At 33.2% G+C, this 21,234-nt stretch overlaps 1 protein-coding gene across 10 annotated transcripts in view; it reads right to left on the minus strand.

Annotated features, from left to right (window-relative positions):
- The window catches only part of DCAF6 (DDB1 and CUL4 associated factor 6), a 166,180-nt gene that overhangs the window by 83,610 nt on the left and 61,336 nt on the right, over positions 1-21,234 (minus strand). For all 10 annotated transcript variants that reach the window (XM_082360638.1, XM_082360633.1, XM_082360632.1 and 7 more), the window contains exons 5-7: positions 11,191-11,304; positions 9,109-9,244; positions 6,450-6,664 (exon numbers count right to left, since the gene is read on the minus strand). In XM_082360638.1, the coding sequence (XP_082216764.1) occupies positions 6,450-6,664; positions 9,109-9,244; positions 11,191-11,304 (465 nt within the window). The remainder of the gene's footprint in view (positions 1-6,449; positions 6,665-9,108; positions 9,245-11,190; positions 11,305-21,234) is intronic.

Below are 21,234 nucleotides of genomic sequence, written 5' to 3' on the forward strand. Positions count from 1 at the left end.
AATCTCTATCTGTGCTTTTTATTTCATTCCTTGAACAATTATTCTCTCTATACCTATATTCGTCTCTTCTCTCTTGGTTCTTCCTCACAATATGCTAAAGGTTCTTATCATTTTTAATAAACAAAACACTTCAATTTCATATTTCTATCCAGCTACACTCTTTTCTCATGCTTTCTGAAGCTTTACTGTCAAGCCTCTTTTAAAAAGTCTATATTCGGGGGGGTGGGATCACCTGGGAGACTGGGATTCACATATATACACTAATACGTATAAAATAGATAACTAATGAGAACCTGCTCTATAGCACACAGAACTCTACCTCACTGTACAGTAGAAACTAACACAACATTGTAAAACAACTATACCCCAATTTTAAAAAATAAGTCTACATTCATTCTATTTTTATCTACCACTCCTCTCTCAATTCACTGAAGTCAATCTTACGTTCCCATTTTTCCACTGAATTCATCCTCACCAATATCACCAGTGAATGATCAACGACTAAGTTCACTGATCAATGATAAAATGATTAAAACTCAATTTGCAATTCAAATGGCACCTTTCAGAGATTATTTTATTTGATGTCTATGGCATCTGACACTCTTAATCACTCCCTTTAACAGTTACATTTTAACATCTTTTTATTGAAATATAATTCACATACCATAATATTTACCCTTTTAAAGTAGACAAATCAGTGGTGTATATTCACAAAGCTATGCAACTACTTGTATCACACTAATCCAGAACATTTTCATCACCTTAAAGAGAAACCCTATACCAATCAGCAATCATTTCCCACTTCTCCCTCTACTCACCTCCTGGCAACTACTAATCTACTTTCTGTCTCTATGGATATGCTTATTCTGGACACTTCATGTAAATGTAATAACATAATATGTGGCCTTTTGTGTATGACTTCTTTCACTTAGCATAATATTTTTCAAGGTTCATCCACGTTGCAGCATATACCAGTATTTCATTGCTTCTTATGGCTCAATAATATTCCACTTTTTGAATATACCACATTTTGTATATTCATTCACCAGTTGATGAACATTGAGTTCTTTCCACTTTTTGGCTACTGTGACTAATGCTGCTATGAACATATGGGCAAGTTTTTACGGGGACATGTTTTCAATTTTCTTGGGTATATATCTAGGAGTGGAATTGCCGAATCATATGATAACTTCTATATTTAACTTTTGAGGAACTGACAAACTGTTTTCCAACGCACCTGCACCATTTTATACTCCTACCAGCAATGTATGAGGGCTCCAATTTCTCCACATTTTCATCAACAATTGTCATTGACTTTTTTATTTTAGCCAACCTAGTAAGTGTGAAGTGGTGCCTCACTGTGGTTTTGATTAGTGATGTTGAACATCTCTTTATGTGCTTAATGGTCATTTGTATACCTTCTTTGGAGAAATGTCTATTCAAATCCTTTACCAATTTTTCAATTAGGATACTTGTCTTTTTATTGTTGAGTACTAAGTGTTCTTTATATAACATATTCTGGATACTGGATTCTAAATCATAAACCAGATATATGATTTGCAAACATTTTCTCCCATCCTGTGGGTCACTCTCTTTTATTCTTTTCTAACATAACATTCATTGATTTTTCTTTTTTCTTTCACAATTAAGCAGGTTTTAATAGCAATCTGGTGACAGCTTAGCTGTAAATTTTCTATTTTCTCCTGGAAACCATACCAAGCAACAAGGAGAATGGGAAAAAAAAAAGTCTCCATCCTCAGCAAAGGAAACAGAAAAAAAAAAAAAGACCCCACAAATTCCATGTTATGTGTAAGTATGGTTAAAAGCAACTGAGAATAACAAAATCTGCAGAGGAAGTCACAAGTGTGACAAAGAATAATCAGAAGATTAGAGGATGCCTAGTGTGGTAGTTGTCTAAAATCTCAGACAAATAATCATTTCCAGAAAGAGAGAGCCTCACCCTGTATATATAAATTGTACTTAGAATTAAGAGCTCTGTTCCATGGTTATGAGAGAGAAATTTTTATATTATACAGGCAAAGAACTGATGTTATAACCTCAGCAACTATTTCTGGAACAAGATCTTCAAGTTAAAAACAGTCCTAAGTTTGATTTTTTGAGATATGCGAAATAACCTACTCAAGAATCCTGAAAATGATACAGCATTCATTCAATCAGTCATTTAATAAAAATTTTTTTAGCACCTTTCATGTGTCAGGTACTACTCTAGGTATTGGGGAAAGATCAATGTACAAAACATACAAAAATTCCCAATGTCACAGAGTTTATAGAATACATGAAATTAAGAAGTAAAATATACAGAGAAAGTGGTAAGTGTTACAGAAAAAAATAAAGTATCAATAGAAAAGGGTGATAGGTAGTACCAGATAATTAAGGGTTACAATTTTAAATAATGTGGTAAGGTAGGATCTAACGGAGAAGGGAACATAGGAAAAGCCCTATAAGAAGTAAAGGAAGAAGAAATCCAGCTATCTAGAGGAGATCATTTCAGGCAAAATAAATGCAAAAGCCATAAGGTAGCTTAGCCTGTCTGAGTAAACAAGTAAGCAGATGTAGCTAGAGCAGAGTAAACAAAGGAGAGAGCAGTAGAAGTAACAAGAATCAGATGATATAAGATCTTGAAGCCACTGTAAGGACCTCAGTTTTGTTCTGAATGAGGTGGGGAGCCATTTGGAGTGTGGATCAGAACAGTGGCATGATTTGACTTATGTTTTAAAGGATTACTTTGACTACCGTGTAGCTAACTAAAGGATTGGAGGGGGTGGGTATGAAAGCAGAGACCTGGTAAGAAAGCTACCATAATAATCTAGGAGGAGAGATGCTGATAACTTGGAACAGAGTATTAATAGTAGAGTGGGAAGCAGTATTACAGATTTTGGATACAGGTTTCCCCTACTATCTGAAAGCAGAATGTTCCTATGGAAACTTTCATAAGTCGAAATGGAGTAAAATGAAGAAGCAATTACCTTAGGACACATCTTGCTAATGGATGCACAAAATAAACTGAGATAAAGCACAGATGCTCACAGACACAATTCAATGCTACAACAGCTTGATGCTGAGATAAGACACAATTCAATGCTGTGGCAGTTTGATGCTGAGATGCCGAGTATAGTTCACTGGGAAGGAGCTTGGTGGTGCCACTTGCTGCTCAGGGTGCACACTGCAAACAAACGCCAAATGCCATTTTCGCTTTTCACCTTTTTTTTTGTAAAAGCGAAAATCCTCTTTGGATTTTTTAGTTAGTGAAAGCAGGTACTAAGCAGGTCTTTAGTAAAAGCAAAGTGATATAGAAGCAAACATTCAAAAAGCAGAGGATACATGCAATACTTTTAGGGATAAATTATGGGGACCAGGAGAAAATGAGAGATTGGATTCAACAAAGCAGTCCAATAATGTGCTAGGTAGGTGGGGAAAATGTCAAAAAGATATGAGAGAAAAACGAAAAGAAAGAAAAGACAATAAAAAGGAAAAAGGAATACCAAAATAAAGGAAAATGAGAAGTGGAAAAAATTTGAATAAGACAAAAGAATATGCTAAATAAAGACGGGGAACAGAAATTCCCTGGCAGTCCAGTGGTTAGAACTCTGAGCTTTCACTGCCAGGGGCCTGGGTTCAATCCCTGGTCGGAGAACTAAGAGCCAGCAAGCCGAGAGGCGTGGACAAAACAAAAAGGGGCGGGGGGGTGAAGGACAAATTATTAGAGGACAAAGGAAATAATATAGGAAATAAAAAGAGACTCCTACAAGTTAAGAAAATATAAAAATATGAAAACATAAGAAAAAAATCATTTATTAAACTTTTATTCATACTTTAAAACCCTGCTCAAGTGTTTCTTATGTTCCCAATCAAAAACAATTATTCCTTCTTTTGGTCTATTTATATAGAACATAATTCTTACATACAATTCTATTATTTTAAGTTTCACACATTTATTTATAAACTTTATTCCTTTATAAATTTATTTATTTGTAATCTCCTGAATGACAGATCATGTCTTTGTTACAGTCATCCTTGATTTTCTAAAGTTTATTACAGTATGTAGTATAGTAGCCACCCAGTAAATATTCGGTGAGCTGAAATGAGTTTGAACATTACTGTCAAGGATTTAGCATAAAACACTGAAAGAAAAGATGGCAAGATTAAGAGGAGGACAGGTTATTAATTTCTTTTTCTATACAGACCTGTGAATTATTTCATTTATTACAATAAGCATAATTTATTTTTTTAATTTTAATTCATTTTCAGAATTATTTTTCTTAATTTAGTTAATTCAACAAAGAACACTGAGAAAAACATGTTCAAAAAAACCAACTGTTCATAATTAAGCCTCTTTCACTCTGATTATATAAATATCTTTAGGCTAAGTATTCTATGGGATAAAAGCTAGTTGGCTCACTTAAAATGTTTCTGCATTTCCAACTCTTTCGTTCTGTAACAGTCACAAAGTATGACTGTAACTTTACTGAAGCGCATTATCTCAAGAGGAAATTACATAGCAACACAAAATGACACAGCAGATTTCACATTTTCAATCAGACCAATAAACTCAAAAATTGTTTCATTAGCTATCATACCCTCTTCTTCACCAATTTCCTAATTCACTTAAACACAGTGCCAAATTTAAAATCCCAAAAACACATTTATAAAGTAATCTTGATTTTTTTCTAATTTTATAGCCCTCTCAACCTGCAACTATAAGAATTGGATTTAGTTTTGCATCTCATAAGAATTACAAAATTGTTATTGTTCTTTAGTGTCTTTAAAATGTATTCATTAAGAAGAGTTGGACCAATTCCTAAAAGTCACTGATAATTAATAAAAAGCAATGGTTAGGGCTTCCCTGGTGGCGCAGTGGTTGAGAATCTGCCTGCCAGTGCAGGGGACATGGGTTCGAGCCCTGGTCTGGGAGGATCCCACATGCCGCGGAGCGGCTGGGCCCGTGAGCCACAATTGCTGAGCCTGCGCGCCTGGAGCATGTGCTCCGCAACAGGAGAGGCCGTGGCGGTGAGAGGCCCGCGCACCGCGATGAGGAGTGGCCCCCGCTTGCCGCAACTAGAGAGAGCCCTCGCACAGAAACGAAGACCCAACACAGCCAAAAATAAATAAATAAATAAATTAAAAAAAAAAAAAAAAGCAATGGTTAATTTCAAAAGACATTTATAATCCAAAGAATAGAGTGATTAAACACAGGACACTGTAGGGACCTCCCTGGTGGCACAGTGGATAAGACTGCACTCCCAATGCAGGGGGCCTGGGTTTGATCCCTGGTCAACTAGATCCCACATGCATGCTGCAACTAAGAGTTTGCATGCCACAACTAAGGAGCCTGTCTGCCTCAACTAAGGAGCCTGTGAGCCACAACTACGGAGCCCACGTGCCGCAATTAAGGAGCCCTGGAGGCGCAACTAAGACCCGGTGCAACCAAATTAAAAAAAAAAAAACAAAAAAAAAAACACCATAGGACATTGTAAAATAAAAAAGCCAAAGTGAAAAACATGGTGAAAGAAGCTTAACAAGGTTAAAGCAAACATTTTTCTACTGCTGTGTACTGTCAAGGATATATTATTTCTGGTTTTTGTTTTTCATAAATAAGAAAAATGATTTAGTATTTTAGAGTCATTTTAGGAAAAGTAGTTCTTTCACCTAGTTTCCAATACATAATATATATTTACATCTAGAAATTGATAAAGAAGAGGGTATCTACACTTATAGATATATAGAGAGATATATAATGTAATGTATAAACTTCTAAAAGACTAAATGTTTATATTCATGCACCAATAGGAGTTTCACCTATTACCATTCACTATTTATATGAGGACAGCAATCCCCTCCTCTCCCGATTCTGTGTATGTGTTGTGTTTTGTGTGTATGTACAGACACTTTAACTTACCTTTTTCTCACTCATTCATATGGGTCAGTGTTTTACAAAATGTTCCTAGAGATAATATTACATGTCACTAATTCATAACTGTGAAAGAGGCAGAATCAGGAGAAGACAGGAAGGACTGCTATCAACATATGAATAGTAAACACTGTTGCATGAATATAAACACTTAGTCTCATGGAAGTTTATACGTCACATGTATTTATTATTTTAATTGCCTCTTCTGCAACTGTCAGAACTGTTCATCTTTCTTGCCTGCTTCTGTGCATCCATAAACTTGGAAAAACATTTTGCTATTAAATATTTTCCCTTTAAAAATACTTTACAATACTTTCGCCTAGGGCCTTATCCTTATTTATTACTCCCATTCTTTCATGCATGTTTTCATGTCTTTGCTCCTTAGACTATAAATGCCGTGAAAATTAACTCTATTTTTTGAAGCCCTTCAGGCCCTAGGAGTTACTGAATTAATGCTCCAGGAGTTAGTGAATTAATGTTTTCTGAAGTCAATAAAGAACATGGTTTTGAGTAAACTTACCTCTTCTCTTCTCTCTTCTGCAGAAGGAGTTTTAAGTTCTCGTGCTGTATCATCTTTTGGGTCAAAAAGATATATGTAATCTGAAGAGTAACTAACAAGAATCTCTTGACCATCTTCACTGTAACACAGAGATGTCACCCTGCAGGACTTGTTATTAAGATGGGAAGGGATAAAACGGGCAACCATTCCAGTAGTTCCTCGACCTGCATAATTCCCTAAATAAGAAAAAAGGAATTGTTTAAAATTCAGAATATTTTTCAAGAAAAACACCTGAAAAACTCTTAATCTGAATTATGAGATATGTGATTTAACATAGCAATATAAATCCAAGCTGTCTGTCATAGTCTATTTCTAGAAAAGACTCTTTAATCAACAGTCAAATTTTGTAACAAAATAAAAATGAATATAGTATAAAGGTTACATATCTTCCAAAAAGAATTCATGATTTTTCTAGAATTCCAGATTACATCAATGTTTTATTGGAATATGAGTTATTTAATCAATTTTATATTGTGATTACAGTCACACTAAAACATCTCTTAAAAATTCCCCAAATTAAGATAATATAATTTTTATAATATAAATCGGAAAGCTGATATTTACTAGCATACTAGATAAAACAGTACAGTATCTTTTTAATACGATTTACGTTTTACTTTATGTCATTAAAAGATTTTTGATTGCCATGAAATTCTCCTCTTATAAGATAACAGAGTGGGAATACCAGTCTAATTCTAATTAAATTTGGTGGTCATCAACATAATGCAATACGATAGGGAGAGGTACAACTGGCACTTTGTGCTCTGCAGGCCCAGGAATGCTAAATTCTAAGAATCCCACAAAGCTGTATTATCCTGCCCTGCCCAAAATTTCAATCATGTCCCATCTGTTGAGAAATGATAACTGAGCCTACAGTTCCATATATTACTACTGTTCCCCCTAAACATGCATGTCCAAATAGACAAGACTCCTCAATCACAGTTCAAGAAAAGAAAGAGGATCCCATCTGGTTTTCCCATTTCAGTAATCTATGTCCATTTTCACTGGACATAAACTGACATTGAGATCAACATTGTTAATTTCTGGCCCAAGCCAACGTTTATTTTTAATGCCATAAAATATGTGAATATATATATAAATGTGTACATATGTATGTATATTTGGGGTGTGTGTGTGTGGGTGTGTGTGTGTGAGAGAGAGAGAGATAGAGAGAAAGAGTGTGCAATCTTGACCTTCCTTGACAGAAAATGCTAATGGAAGTTAGCTTTGAGGTGAATATTTCAGAAGTGGTTTGATCCCAAAGCAGATGAGGAACAAATAGGAGTTTAAGGCAAATTCAAATTCAGTACTGCAGCATCATTTACAGTACTTTAGCTAGGCTACTAAGTAGGCATAAATATGTTATACATTAATACACACCCAAGTCACTCTTCTTTGCTAACTTTTCTCTCCACCACGCTTACTATTATCCCCTTGATTGAAAAGATAGCAAAGAGAAATTAGGGAAGCCAAGTGTTGTGAGCTGAAGAGTGTCCCCTAAAAATTCATGTCCACCAAGAAACACAGAACGTGACCTCATTTAGAAATAGTGTCTTTGTAGATGTAATTATCAAGATGAGGTCATACTGGATTACGGTGGCCCTTAAATACAATGTAACTAGTGTCCTTATAAGAAGAGGGAAATGTAGGCACAGATACACACGAGAGAACAGCATGTAAATACGGAAGCAGAGACTGGACTGATACATTTAAAAGCCAAGGGATGCTAAGGATTGTCAGCAACCTCCAGAATCTAGGAGAGAAGCAGGCAATAGATTCTCCCTGGGAGCCTCCAGCAGAAAACCACCCTGCAACATCTTGATTTTAGACATTTAGCCTCCAGAAATGGGAGAGAATAAATTTCTGTTATTTTAAGCCACCCAGTTTATAGTAATTTGTTATGACAGACCCAGGAAATTAATACATCAAGTGTTACAACTTTTTAAAGTGATAAACTGCAAAAGTATCACACTGATGGATCATAAAAACTTGGTGAAATGCTATTTTTTATAATAACCCATAGTATTTAAATACATTCTATTTACTAAATTTTATGTCAAACTAATGAAATTTTAAAATTGCAATACATCATAAAGATTCATCCTTTGGGTGATTCAGGAAGATTTACTCTGAGGAAGAAGAACCAAGTTGATTGTCTTATATGTCACATTCCTTTTATACCAACACAGGTTTCATCCCTTAAAAAAAAAAAAAAAAAAAAAGATTTATCCTTTGGGGACTTCCCTGGTGGTGCAGTGGTTAGGAATCCACCTGGCAATGCAGGGGACATGGGTTCGAGTCCTAGTCTGGGAAGATCCCACGTGCGGCGGAGCAACTAAGTCTGTGCACCACAACTACTGAGCCTGCGCTCTAGAGCCCACAAGCCCCAACGACTGAAGCCCGCACACCTAGAGCCCGTGCTCCGCAACAAGAGGAGCCACCGCAATGAGAAGCCCAGGCACCACAATGAAGAGTAGCCCCCGCTCACCGCAACTAGAGAAAGCCTGCACGCAGCAATGAAGACCCAATGCAGCCAAAAATAAATAAATTTATATAAAAAAAAAGATTTATCCTTTGAACTGATAGGATCTTATATTTTCTCTAACATATGTCTTTTTACCTGTAGCTCTTGTACCCAGCATTCGCCGATCATATATTCGTACTGAGCTATCAGAACAACCAACAGCAAGATAATATGGTATTGGTGGACAAATAGCTACAGATGTGGCAGCACGTCGGCAGTTAATTAAAATATCCTACAAAAGATAAAAAAATACCAGTTACATAAGCTTTACAACAGATAATAGTCTATTTAAAACATTTTCCCTTCAATTAGAACAAGAAAATCTTTTTCAGAAATCCTAATTCAGTCAGTATGACAATGAGGGGGGAAAAAAAACAACAACATGCCTCCTAAATATTCTCATACTCAGGAATAGAATGATCATCTTTAGAAATATTAAAAAACTCATACATTACCTATGTAATATGTCATTAAGTCATTAATGTCATTAGAAATGCCTGCTATCATTGGTCCACTGGACAGTAAAGATGGAGGTATAATCAACCTTTGTCTATCATAAGTATAATCATTATTTTATACGGTACTCATGATATTTTAATTTTAATTATTGCTATTAAAATGTAACAAAAATATCATAACCTGATATTAAAATTTTATATTTTTGTTAACTTATAAAATCTTCCTCCTCACCAGTTCAAAAACAAAGTACATACATACATATATACAAACCATGTCAAAGACAGGCTTCACTATAATGTCACTACTTATCTCTATACAAGCATTAGAAAATATAAGAGCTATCACCCCAAAGATACAGCTTTAAGGTATTCTGTTAATTCTATACTATTTTGTCTACAACTCTAACTCCTCACTCTTCTCAGAATAGCTAAGTTTTTAAGTTACATTTATGCTAAGTTTTATGTATTTAATTATGGGCCTCAGAACATTATTCCTATTACATAGAATTTATTCACCAAATACTGTTCATAATTCTAAATTTTTAGGATTTAAGAATTACCCTAGTTGCCAATTTTTCTTTATACTCTCTCTATTCCTTTTTACATATAAAGAAGTCAAAAGTTTTATTGAGAAACAATTTAACAATATTTCACTTATTAGCTTTGCTTTTATTCTTTGGTTTTACAGAGTTTTTGATTATAAAAGCAAAATTAAATCCAACTACATTGTATACGAAAATACTGCTTAAAAGATTTTGACATAACAAATTTTAGGACCTATTATTTACTAAGAAACAGGTAAACCAAATGCCCCTAATAAACAACCTGCTATTTTAAACTTATTTCTGCCTTCAGTTCAACTTCCTAATTCTGTATGTGTATACATGTATACAGTATAAAAACTGACAAAATTTTTTTATTTCTATTTTTTTTCTTCTCTGTTTCAATGTATAAAATAATCTTTTCTCCACCTAAAGCATGTTAACAACAGTAACTGGTTTAATTAGCAAACACTCAACCTGATTACTAGTAACTTTTTTTTTGTAACTATCAGTAAAAATGTATTTAGCAATACTTTCTTACTTCATTTACTACTCTAAACTGATCCGAGACAAAAGCTACTGTCTCTAAATAACATTTAGGGTTAGTTGCCTGGGGCCTTACACTGACTGATTTCTCAGGTCTTTTTCAAGTTTAAACTACTATTTTAAAAAATACAAAATTGATAGTGAAGCTCTATCTTTAGAGAAGTGAGCTAAATATGAATGAACATATTGATAAAATGGTATCTAACTGTCGAAAACAAAAGATAGCATATAAATAAATCTTGGTTTAAAGGACAAGGTAAAAATAAAAGGAAGGCACTAAACTTCTACATGCTTTTATCACTGCTATTGGTAAGCCAAAATTGCCTCCATAAATAAATGGAATATACTGATAAATACTTCAAGTTTTTATAATGCTATGGTATATACTGAACAATTATATAAATTTTTACAAATATATTTGAACTGTACAATTTAAGTATACATTCCTTAACTTCACTATTAACATTTTAATTAAGAAACTTTTTTGATTATAAAAATATACTTATTGAAAATTTTATAAAATAAAAAATTCTTAATTTATCCATAAGCTCATAACTCAGAGATAACTTACTACCCAATTTTAAGTATAATCTTAATTTTTTTCATCATTTGTACAAAAACTTGATTCTTACATCTTTGCAATCTTCTTTTGTGCAACTAGTTTTGATGCGTGTATCAAACCACCTAACAGTTCCATCTTCACCACAAGAGAGAAAAGTATACGGGTCATTAGGTACAGTCATAATCTGAAGATGAAAACAAAAGTACAGGTAATGTTAGTGAACATTTAAACAGATGACTTTGAAAAACATTACTGCTATACCATAAAATGATTATGGCAAAAGCAACTAAGAACCATTTATTTTAATTATTTATGACTTACCCGTATCATAATGCAAAACAGTGCTATGTATGTAGAAGTATGCAAGAGGTTAACTGTTGAATTAATGTGACTCATTACTTTGAAGTTTGACATTAATGTACCTTCAGACAGAAAGCTCTTTAAATTATAAACTCCTAACAACTTGACAAGAAAAATCCTACCCTTGGAAGCTTGTTCAAACTTTGAATAGCCAAATTTTTGTTTTCTGGATGTGAATTTACACTTGTATTAGAAACACACTGTAAAATTTTACTCTCTGATAATGTTTATAAAAACTATGTGATGCTGAATTAAGCATTTAAACTGACCTCTCAAAAATTTTTTGAGCAATGGTAATGGTTCTATAACAATGTAAAAGTACTAAATGTCACAAACAGTACAGTTAAAAATGGTTTGAATGGCAAATGTTATATTAGGTGTATTTTACAAAAATTAAATTTTTTAAAGAAATGAAACATTTTAGATATTCCTATATCCACTTCTGGTTTAGCAATAATACTGTAAGTTGAGGCCCTCTGTGAACCCTCCTGTCCAACATATCCCTCCCCTTCTCTGTCCTTAGAAGTAGAAACTGCCAAAATTGGGTATTTAGCATTCTCACATAGGTTTTTATGTACCCATAAACAATGGAAGGTATATTCCTATGTTTTAAAACTCTGTATACATGAAAAGGTGCTCAGATTCATTAGTGATCAACTAAACACAAATTATAATCCTAAGTAAATATCACTACACATCACCAGAATGACCAAAATGAAAGGGACTAGATTAATATCACGCCAATGAGGACATGGAGCAACTAGGGCTTTCACACATCGTTGATGGGGCTGTAAAATGGTACCATCACTTTGAAAAACCATGTGTCAGTATCTACTAAAGCTGGTCATATGCCTCTTCCATGACCCAGCAATTCCACTACAAATAAATGTATGCATAAAGGCACCTAAAGATGTGTACTAGAAAGTTCATAGCAGCACGATTCATATTAGCTAAATACTTGAAACAACCCAAATGGCCAGTAAGAGAATAAGAACAGAAATTGTGATTTACTCTTAAAATACTAAAGCAATAAAAATAAAGAAATACATTGTTCTCAAATTATGTAAAACCAGTGATTAAAAATAAGATTTCTTGCCAGAAATTAGTGGAGTAACATCTTTAAAGTAGTAAAAGAGAAAAAAAAAAAAAAACTGTCAAACTAGAATTCTATACCCACAGAAATATCTTTCTAAAACAAAAATAAACTAGACTTTTTCAGAAATAAGAAAGCTGAAAGATTATTCAGTAGCACAGAAGTCAGCAAAGGATGCCTCTTACATAACTATGACCCATTATTTTTGTAAATAAGAGTTTGAATGAAACTCAGCCACATCCAATCATTTACATATTATCCAAGTCTGCTTTCCTGACACAATGGCATATTTGAGTAGTTGTGACAAAGATTATACGGCACACAAAGCCTAAAATATTTACTATTTGGCATTTTACAGGATAATTTTCCAAACCTCTACATTAACAGACCAGCACAATATAAATACATCTTTTAAAATCCTTCATGTAAAAGGAAAATAATACCTGTCATAATCTGGATCTATGAAAAGGAATTTAAGATTGGAAATAATAAATATGTAAGTAAACATAATATAATTTTTACTTTGTTTTAAAATCTTTTAAAGATAATTGACTATTAAAGGAAGAATATTAACAATGTATTAAGAAAACTATAAAACATATAAGAATAAAATGTAGGAAAAAAATACCCAAAATTCCAGGAGAAGAAAAATGAAACTACAGTGTTATAAGATTCTTATACTATATTTGAAGTGGTACCATATTACTTGATGGTACACTGTGATAAAGTTTATGATGTATACTATAAACCCTAAAGCATACACTAAAACAACCACAATAAAAAAAAAGTTATAGCTAATAAATCAACAAAGGAGGTAAAGTGGAATCACAAAAATACTCAGTTCTTACAAAAAACAGAAGAAGGGGAAAAAATTGATGCAACAGGAACAGAGGGAAAACAAAGAGCAAGACACAAAATTTAAATTCAGCTACCTACATATCAATAATCACATTAATTGTAAATGATATAAACAGCCCAATTAAATAAAAAGCAGATGTTGCTAGATTGCATAAAAAAGCAAAACCCAACTATAAATTGCCTATAAGAATCTAACTTTAAATATAAAGACACAGATAGCTAGACTAAAAGTAAAAGGACAGAAGAAAGAGATACCACAATAACTCTAACAATGAGAAAGCTAGATTTGCTATATAAATAGCAAATTTCAAAGCAAAGAGTATTAATGGGGATAAAAAGAGTCATTTTACAATGATAAATGGGTCAATCCATGAATAGAAACATCAAAATCCTGAATGTTTATGTACCTAAAAACAGATCTTTGAAATATATGAAGCAGTAATTGACAGAACTGAGTGGAGAAACAGACAGTCCAAAAATATTAGATTTCAACACATCTGTTTCAATAATTGATAGAACAAGTAATCAGAAAATCAGTAAGAATATAGAAGAATTGAACATGGTTATCAGCCACCTTGACATAACTGATATTTATGGAACACTCCACAAACAAAAGAATAAGCAGTTTTTAAAGTGCATAAGATAAATTTACCAATAGACTATGTTCTGGGACACAAAACCAGTCTCATTAAAATTAAAAGGATTCAAGTCATACAAAGTACATATTCTGACTGAGATGGATTTAACTAGAAAATAATCATTGTAAATCAGTCCATACAAAGACAGTTACACAAATGATTAAAATAGCTTCAACCGCAATTAAGCCCAAGCTGGAAAACAACTCAAATATTCAAATATATCCAAATATTTGGAAACTAAATGACATGTTTCTCAATAAATGATGAATCAAAGAAGAAATCACAATGGAAACTAGAAAATATATTTACTAATTTACTAATAGAAGAGAAATGGAAGTTCAGCATATCAAAATTAGTGAAATTTACCTAAAGGAATACTCAGTGGAAATTTTATTTTACTGACTGCCTGTATTAGAAAGGATAAAGGTCTCAAATCAGTAACTTCAGCCTCTACTTTAAGAAACTAGAAGAAAGAGAGCAATGAGACTCACCATAGTAAACAGAAGAAAGGAAAAAATGGAGATCAAAAATAGAAAAAGAAAACAAGAAAATAGAGAAAATCATGGAAACCAAACTTTGTTCTTAGAGATGATCATTAAAATTGATGAAATCTCTATTCAGACTGCTAAGAATAATAAAGAGAGAGAGAGAGAATACAAACTACCAATATCAAGAGTGACAGAGGTGACATCACTATAGATTCTACAGATGTTAAAAGGATAGTAAGGAAGTACTGTGAACAACTTACACCAACAAATTCAGCAATATAGATGAAACAGGTTCCTTGAAAAGGATAAAATACCAAAGCTCATTAAAGCAGAAAGATATAACCTGAATCACCAAATATTCATTTTAAGAAATAAATATGCAGTTATAAACATCCTACAAAGAAAACTCTAGGACCAGATGGCTTTATTGGTGAATGCTCCCAAACATATAAGAAACAAATATTACCACTTCTACACAAACTCCTTCAGAAAATTGAAGAGGACAAACTTTCCAAGTTATTGCAATAGGGCAGCATTATGCTAACAACAAACCCAAAGACAGTGCAAGAAAACAAAGCTAAAGATCATCTCTCATGAACATGTCTGCAAAAAAAAAAAGAAAAAGTCCTTAACAAAATGAATACAACAACACAGAAAGAGGATAATATATCAATATATGACCAGGTGAGGTTTATGTCTGGAATGTTAAATTGGTTTTAACATTTGAAAAATAAATGTAATTCACCATGTTAAGAAACTAAAAGATCCAATTAAAGATGTTTAAGAAAAAAAAAAGAGTGGAATGCACACTGATCTCAAGTCCATGTGAAATGTTTTTCAAGATGGACTGTAGTTACACAGAGCAAAACAATTCTCAATAAATATTAAATGTTTAAAATCATAATAATATCTTTTCTACTATAAAAAAAAGAAACTAGGGCTTCCCTGGTGGCGCAGTGGTTGAGAATCTGCCTGCCAATGCAGGGGACACGGGTTCGAGCCCTGGTCTGGGAAGATTCCACATGCCGCAGAGCAACTGGGCCCGTGAGCCACAACTACTGAGCCTGCGTGTCTGGAGCCTGTGCTCCACAACAAGAGAGGCCACGACAGTGAGAGGCCTGTGCTCCGCAATGAAGAGTGGCCCCCGCTCGCCGTGACTAGAGAAAGCCCTCGCACAGAAACGAAGACCCAACACAGACAAAAATAAATAAATAAGTTAATTAGTTTAATAAATAAATAAATTTTAAAAATTAAAAATTAAAAATTAAAAATTAAAAAATTAAAAAAGGAAACTAAAAGAAAAGCAATACAATCCTTTCAAAAAATGAAAAAATGCAGAGAAAACACGTGACAAAATCCAATATCCAGTCCTGGTAAGTGTAAGAATATGAACAGAAAGGAATTAACTCAACCTGCTAAAAAAGCATTATTGAAATATACCTACTGTCATAGTTAATAGTGAAAGATCAAAGATCAAAACAAGGGAAGGATGTTTAGTCTTACCACTTTTATTCAATATTAGACTGAAAGTTCTAATAAGGGTGATAAGATAAGAAAAAGAAATAAAAGGAGTCCAGATGGGAAAAGAAGAAAAAGTGTCTCTATATTCACAGATGACATAATCATCTAAGGAGAAAATTCTATGTAATCTTTTGGTAAAAAGTTACTAGAGCTAATAAGTGAGTGTAGCAAAACTGCAGAATACAAGATCAATATAAAAAAATCAACTGCATGTGAAAATATTAGCAACAAAACCATCAGAAATTGAAATTTTAAAGATAATACCATTTACAATAACATTTAAAAATATGAAATATTTAAGGGTGTCTTAAGACACACAAACTGAAAATTATAAAACATTGCCAAGTAAAATTAAAGTCCTAGATAAGGGAGATATACTGCAATCATGGATTGGAAGATTTAATAATTGTTGTCAATTCTCCCTAAATTGATATATAGATTCAAATAAATCCCAGGAGGAATTTTGGTAAAAACTGACAATTATCAAATCCATGTGGAAATACAAAAGACCTAAAATACCTTAAACATTTTGAAAAAGAAGAAGAAAGGACTTATACTACCGGGTTTTAAGAGTTCATGTTAAGCTATAGTAATAAAGACAGTGTGGTACAAGCATAATCATAAATCACTGGAAGAGAAAAGATACTGACCAGAAATAGGTGAAAATAGATGTGGTCAAATGACTTATGATCATGATGCAAAAAAAGTTCAGTGGAGAAAAACAATGTTGGAAAACCAGATATCCATATGCAAAATAATGAACATAAAGCAGTATCTCATACTTTATGAAAAAATTAACACAAAATGGATCATCGATCCAAATGCAAAACATTAAAGTATAAAACTTTTAAGAGAAAATCATTGTGACATTTGGTTAAACAAAGATTTTTAGACACAACATTGGTTCCCCTCCCAAAATAATAAATTTGATAAAATGGGCTTCTTTAAAATTAAAGAACTTCTTTTTGAAAGACACTGTAAAGAAAATGAAAAGACTAGCCATCAACTCAGAGAAAAAAATTGAGTCACATACCTGAAAAATACACAGAACATACTTTTTAAAACCCTCAAAATTCAACAACAAAAAATGAAACAATGGGCAAAAGATTAAACAGACAATTCACCAAAGAAGGCACATGAAGAAACAGGAAAACATGGCTCAAACAAAGGAACAAAGTAAATCTCCAGAAACTGACCCTAATAAAAGGGAGATATATGAATTACCTAAAAAAGAATTGAAAGTAATGGTCATAAAGAAATTCAATGCACTACAAGAGAATACAAATAGCTAAACAAAATCAGGAAAACAATGCATAAACAAAACGAGAATATTACCAATGAGAAAGAAACCAGAAAAATGAGCGAAACAGAAATTATGCAGCTGAAAGATATAGTAACTAAATTTAAAAATTCACTAGAGGAGGATCAACAGTAGGCTCAATCAAGCAGAAAAAAGAATTAGCAAAGTCAAAGATAAGCCATTTGAAATCATCTAGTCAGAGGAACAAAGAAAAGGAATGAAGTGAAAAAAGCCTAAGGGACTTATAGGATATCACCAAGATGACCAATATTCCCATTATAGGAGTTCCAGATGGAGAAAGGGGAGTGGGTAGAGAGCTTATCTGAAAAAAATAATGGCCAAAATTTCCCAAATCTGAGAAAGACAATGAACATCCAGATTCGAGACTCAGAGGACTCCGACTAGGATAGGCCCAAAGAGGCTCAAATCAAGACATACTATAAACAACTAGTCAAAAGTGAGTTAATCTTGAAAGCAGCAAGAGAAACGTGAATCATTACATACAAGGAAGCTCCCATTAGATCAGTGGATTTCTCAACAGAAACATTACCAGCCAGAGGGAAGTGGGATAATACATTCAAAGTGCTGAAAGAAAAAACCTGCAAACCAATACTATATATCCACCAAAACTGTCCTTTAAAACTGAAGGAGAAATAAAGACCTTCCCAGATAAAGAAAAACTAAGAAAGGTTATCACCACAAAGACCTGCCTTACAAGAACTGCTAAAGGAAGTCCTTCAAGTTGAAACAAAAGAAGCTAGACAGCAACACACAGCATATAAAAATATAAAGATTGTGGTAAAGGTAAATATACAGACAAATACAAAAATCTGTAATACTGTAATGGTGGTGCATAAATCACTTTTGAGTATAGAATTTAAGAAATAAAAGGATTAAAAATTATTAATAACACTATGTTAATGACTACAAAATATAAAAAGACATAGTTTGTGACACTGAACAAAGTGGGGCAAGGATGTAAAGGAATAGAATTTTTGTATGTGATTAAGTTAAGTTGTTATCAGTTCAAGATAGATTGTTATAACTATGTTTTATGTAATCCTCATGGTAAACACAATGAAAAAAACCTATAAAAGATGCCAAAAGAAAACAAGAAAGGAATTAAAGCATGCCATTATGAAAGAAAAAAGAAAATCAATAAAACACAACGGAAAGCAGCAAGAGAGGAAAAGAGTGACCAAATATTTGCAGGACACACAGAAAAAAATTTTTTAATGGCAATAGTGAGTAGTTCCCTGTAAGTAACTACTTTAAATGTAAATGGTACAGTACTAAGTGGGAAGTTTATAGTAATAAATACCTACATTAAAAAAGAAGAAACATCTCAAATCAACAACCTAACTTTACACCTCAAAGAACTAAAAAAAGAACAACAAATTAAAGCTAAAGTTAATAGACAAAGGAAATAATAAAGATTAGAGCAGATATAAAGGATATGAAAAATAGAAAAAAGTATCAATGAAATTAAGTTCTTCTCAAAAGAGTATCAAAATCAACAAACCCTCACCTGGACTAACAAGAAAAAAAGCAAAATGACTCAGCAAAAATCAGAAATGAAAGAGGAGACATTACAACTTATACCACAGAAATAAAAAGGATCCTAAGAGACTACTATGAATACAACAACAGATGGAGTGACCTAGAAGAAATGAATAAATTTTTAGAAATATACAACTTACCAAGACTAAATAATAGATTAGATAGATAGATAGATAGAGATAAACTGAACAACGCTACACTACAGTAAGGAGACTGAATCAGTAACCAAAAACATCCAAAGAAAGGAGAAGCCCAGAACCAGATGGCTTGACAACACCAGCTACATTAAAAAATTTACATCAATCCTCTCAAATTCTTCCAAAATACTGAAGAGGAGGGAACACTTGCAAACTTATTCTATGAAAACAGCTTTACCATGATACGAAAATCAGACAAAGATACTAAAAGAAAGTAAGACTACAAACCTGTATTCCTGATGAATACTGATATAAAAATCCTCAGCAAAATGCTAAAAAGAAAAAAAAAATCCAAAACAATAACACACTAATAGCCCAAGTCAGATTTACTTCTGAAATGCAAGAATGGTTCAACATACACAAATCAATCAAAGTAATTCATCTCATTATCAAAATGAAGGACAAAAACCATATGATCATCTCAACTAATACAGAAAAAGCATTTGACAAAATACAACACACTTTCATGATAAAAAACACTCAACAAACTAGGAATGGAAGGAAATTACCTCAACATAATAAAGGCCATATATGAGAAGCTCATAGCTAATATATTCAATGGTGAAAAACCAAAAGCTTTCCCTCTAAGATCAAGAACAAGGCAAAGATACCCACTCTCGTCACTTCTATTCAATATAGTATTAGAAGTTCAAGCATCAAGGCAAGAAAAAAGAAATAAAAGGCATCAAAATTGGAAAGGAAGAAGTAAAAAAACCTGGTCTTATACATAGAAAACTCTAAAGTTTCTGCAACAAAACTATTAGAATAAATGAATATAGCAAAGTTGCAGTTACAAAATCAACACTTAAAAATCAGCTGTGTTTATATACAGTAACAATGAACAATCTGAAAATGAAATTAAGAAAACAACCCATTTACAATAGCATCAAAAAAATAAAATACTTGGGAATAAACTTATTCAAGGAGGTGAAAGATCTGTACACTGAAAACTACAAAACACTGCTGAAAGAAATTATAGAAGACACAAATAAATGGAAAGACGTTCTGTGTTCATGGACTGGAAGACTGAATATTGTTAAAATATCCATATAATCCAATGTGACCTATGTTTAATGCAATTTCTATCAAAATTCCAAGGACATTTTTACAGAATCAAAAAAAAACCCCTAAAATTCATATGGAATCTCAAAGGACACAAAACAGCCAAAACAATCTTCAGAAAGCAAAACAAAGCTGGAGGCCTCACACTTGCTGATTTCAAAGTGTACTACAAAGCTACTACATTTAAAACATTATGACAGACCTACAGACCAATGGAATAGAGTAGAGAACCCAGGAATAAATAAACCCTCACATATGTGGTCAAATGATCTTTGAGAAAGGTGCCAAGGCTACACAATAGGGAAAGAATAGTCCCTTCAACAAATGGTGTTGGGAAAACTGGATATTCACATGTAAAAGAAGGAAGCTGGACCCTTATTTATGCCACATACAAAAATTAAAATGTAATAAAGACATTTTAATATAATACTTAAAACTATAAAACTTCTAGAAAAACAACCCTGGGGAAACACTTCATGACTTTAGATTTGGCAGTAATTTCTTGGATATGACACCAAAAGCTCAGGCAACAAAAGTGAAAATAGATAATATCAAACTTAAAAACTTCTACACAGCAAAGGAAACAATCATCAGAGTGAAAAGACAATCAACAGATTGGGAGAAAATGCACACTGCATCTTATAAGGGATTAATAGCCAAAATATATAAAGAGGGACTTCCCTGGTGGTCCAGTGGTTAAGAATCCATCTTGCAATGCAGGAGACGCGGGTTCGATCTCTGGTCAGGGAACTAAGATCCCACATGCCACGGGGTAACTAAGCCCACACGCCGAAACTAATAAGCCCACACACTCTGGAGCCCGCGTGCTACAGCTAAAGAGCCCGCGTGCCACAACTACAGACCCCACGCACTCCGGAGCCCGCACGCCACAACTAGAGAGCCCGTGTGCTGCAACTAATGAACCTGTGCTCTCTGGAGCCCACGCACCACAATCAGAGAAAAGCCTATGCACCACAATGAGGAACCTTCGTGCCCAATGAAAGATCCCACATGCTGCAACTAAGACCAGACCCAGA

The sequence above is a fragment of the Balaenoptera borealis genome (assembly GCF_965194805.1).
Source record: "Balaenoptera borealis genome assembly, chromosome: 1".
NCBI lineage: Eukaryota > Metazoa > Chordata > Mammalia > Artiodactyla > Balaenopteridae > Balaenoptera > Balaenoptera borealis.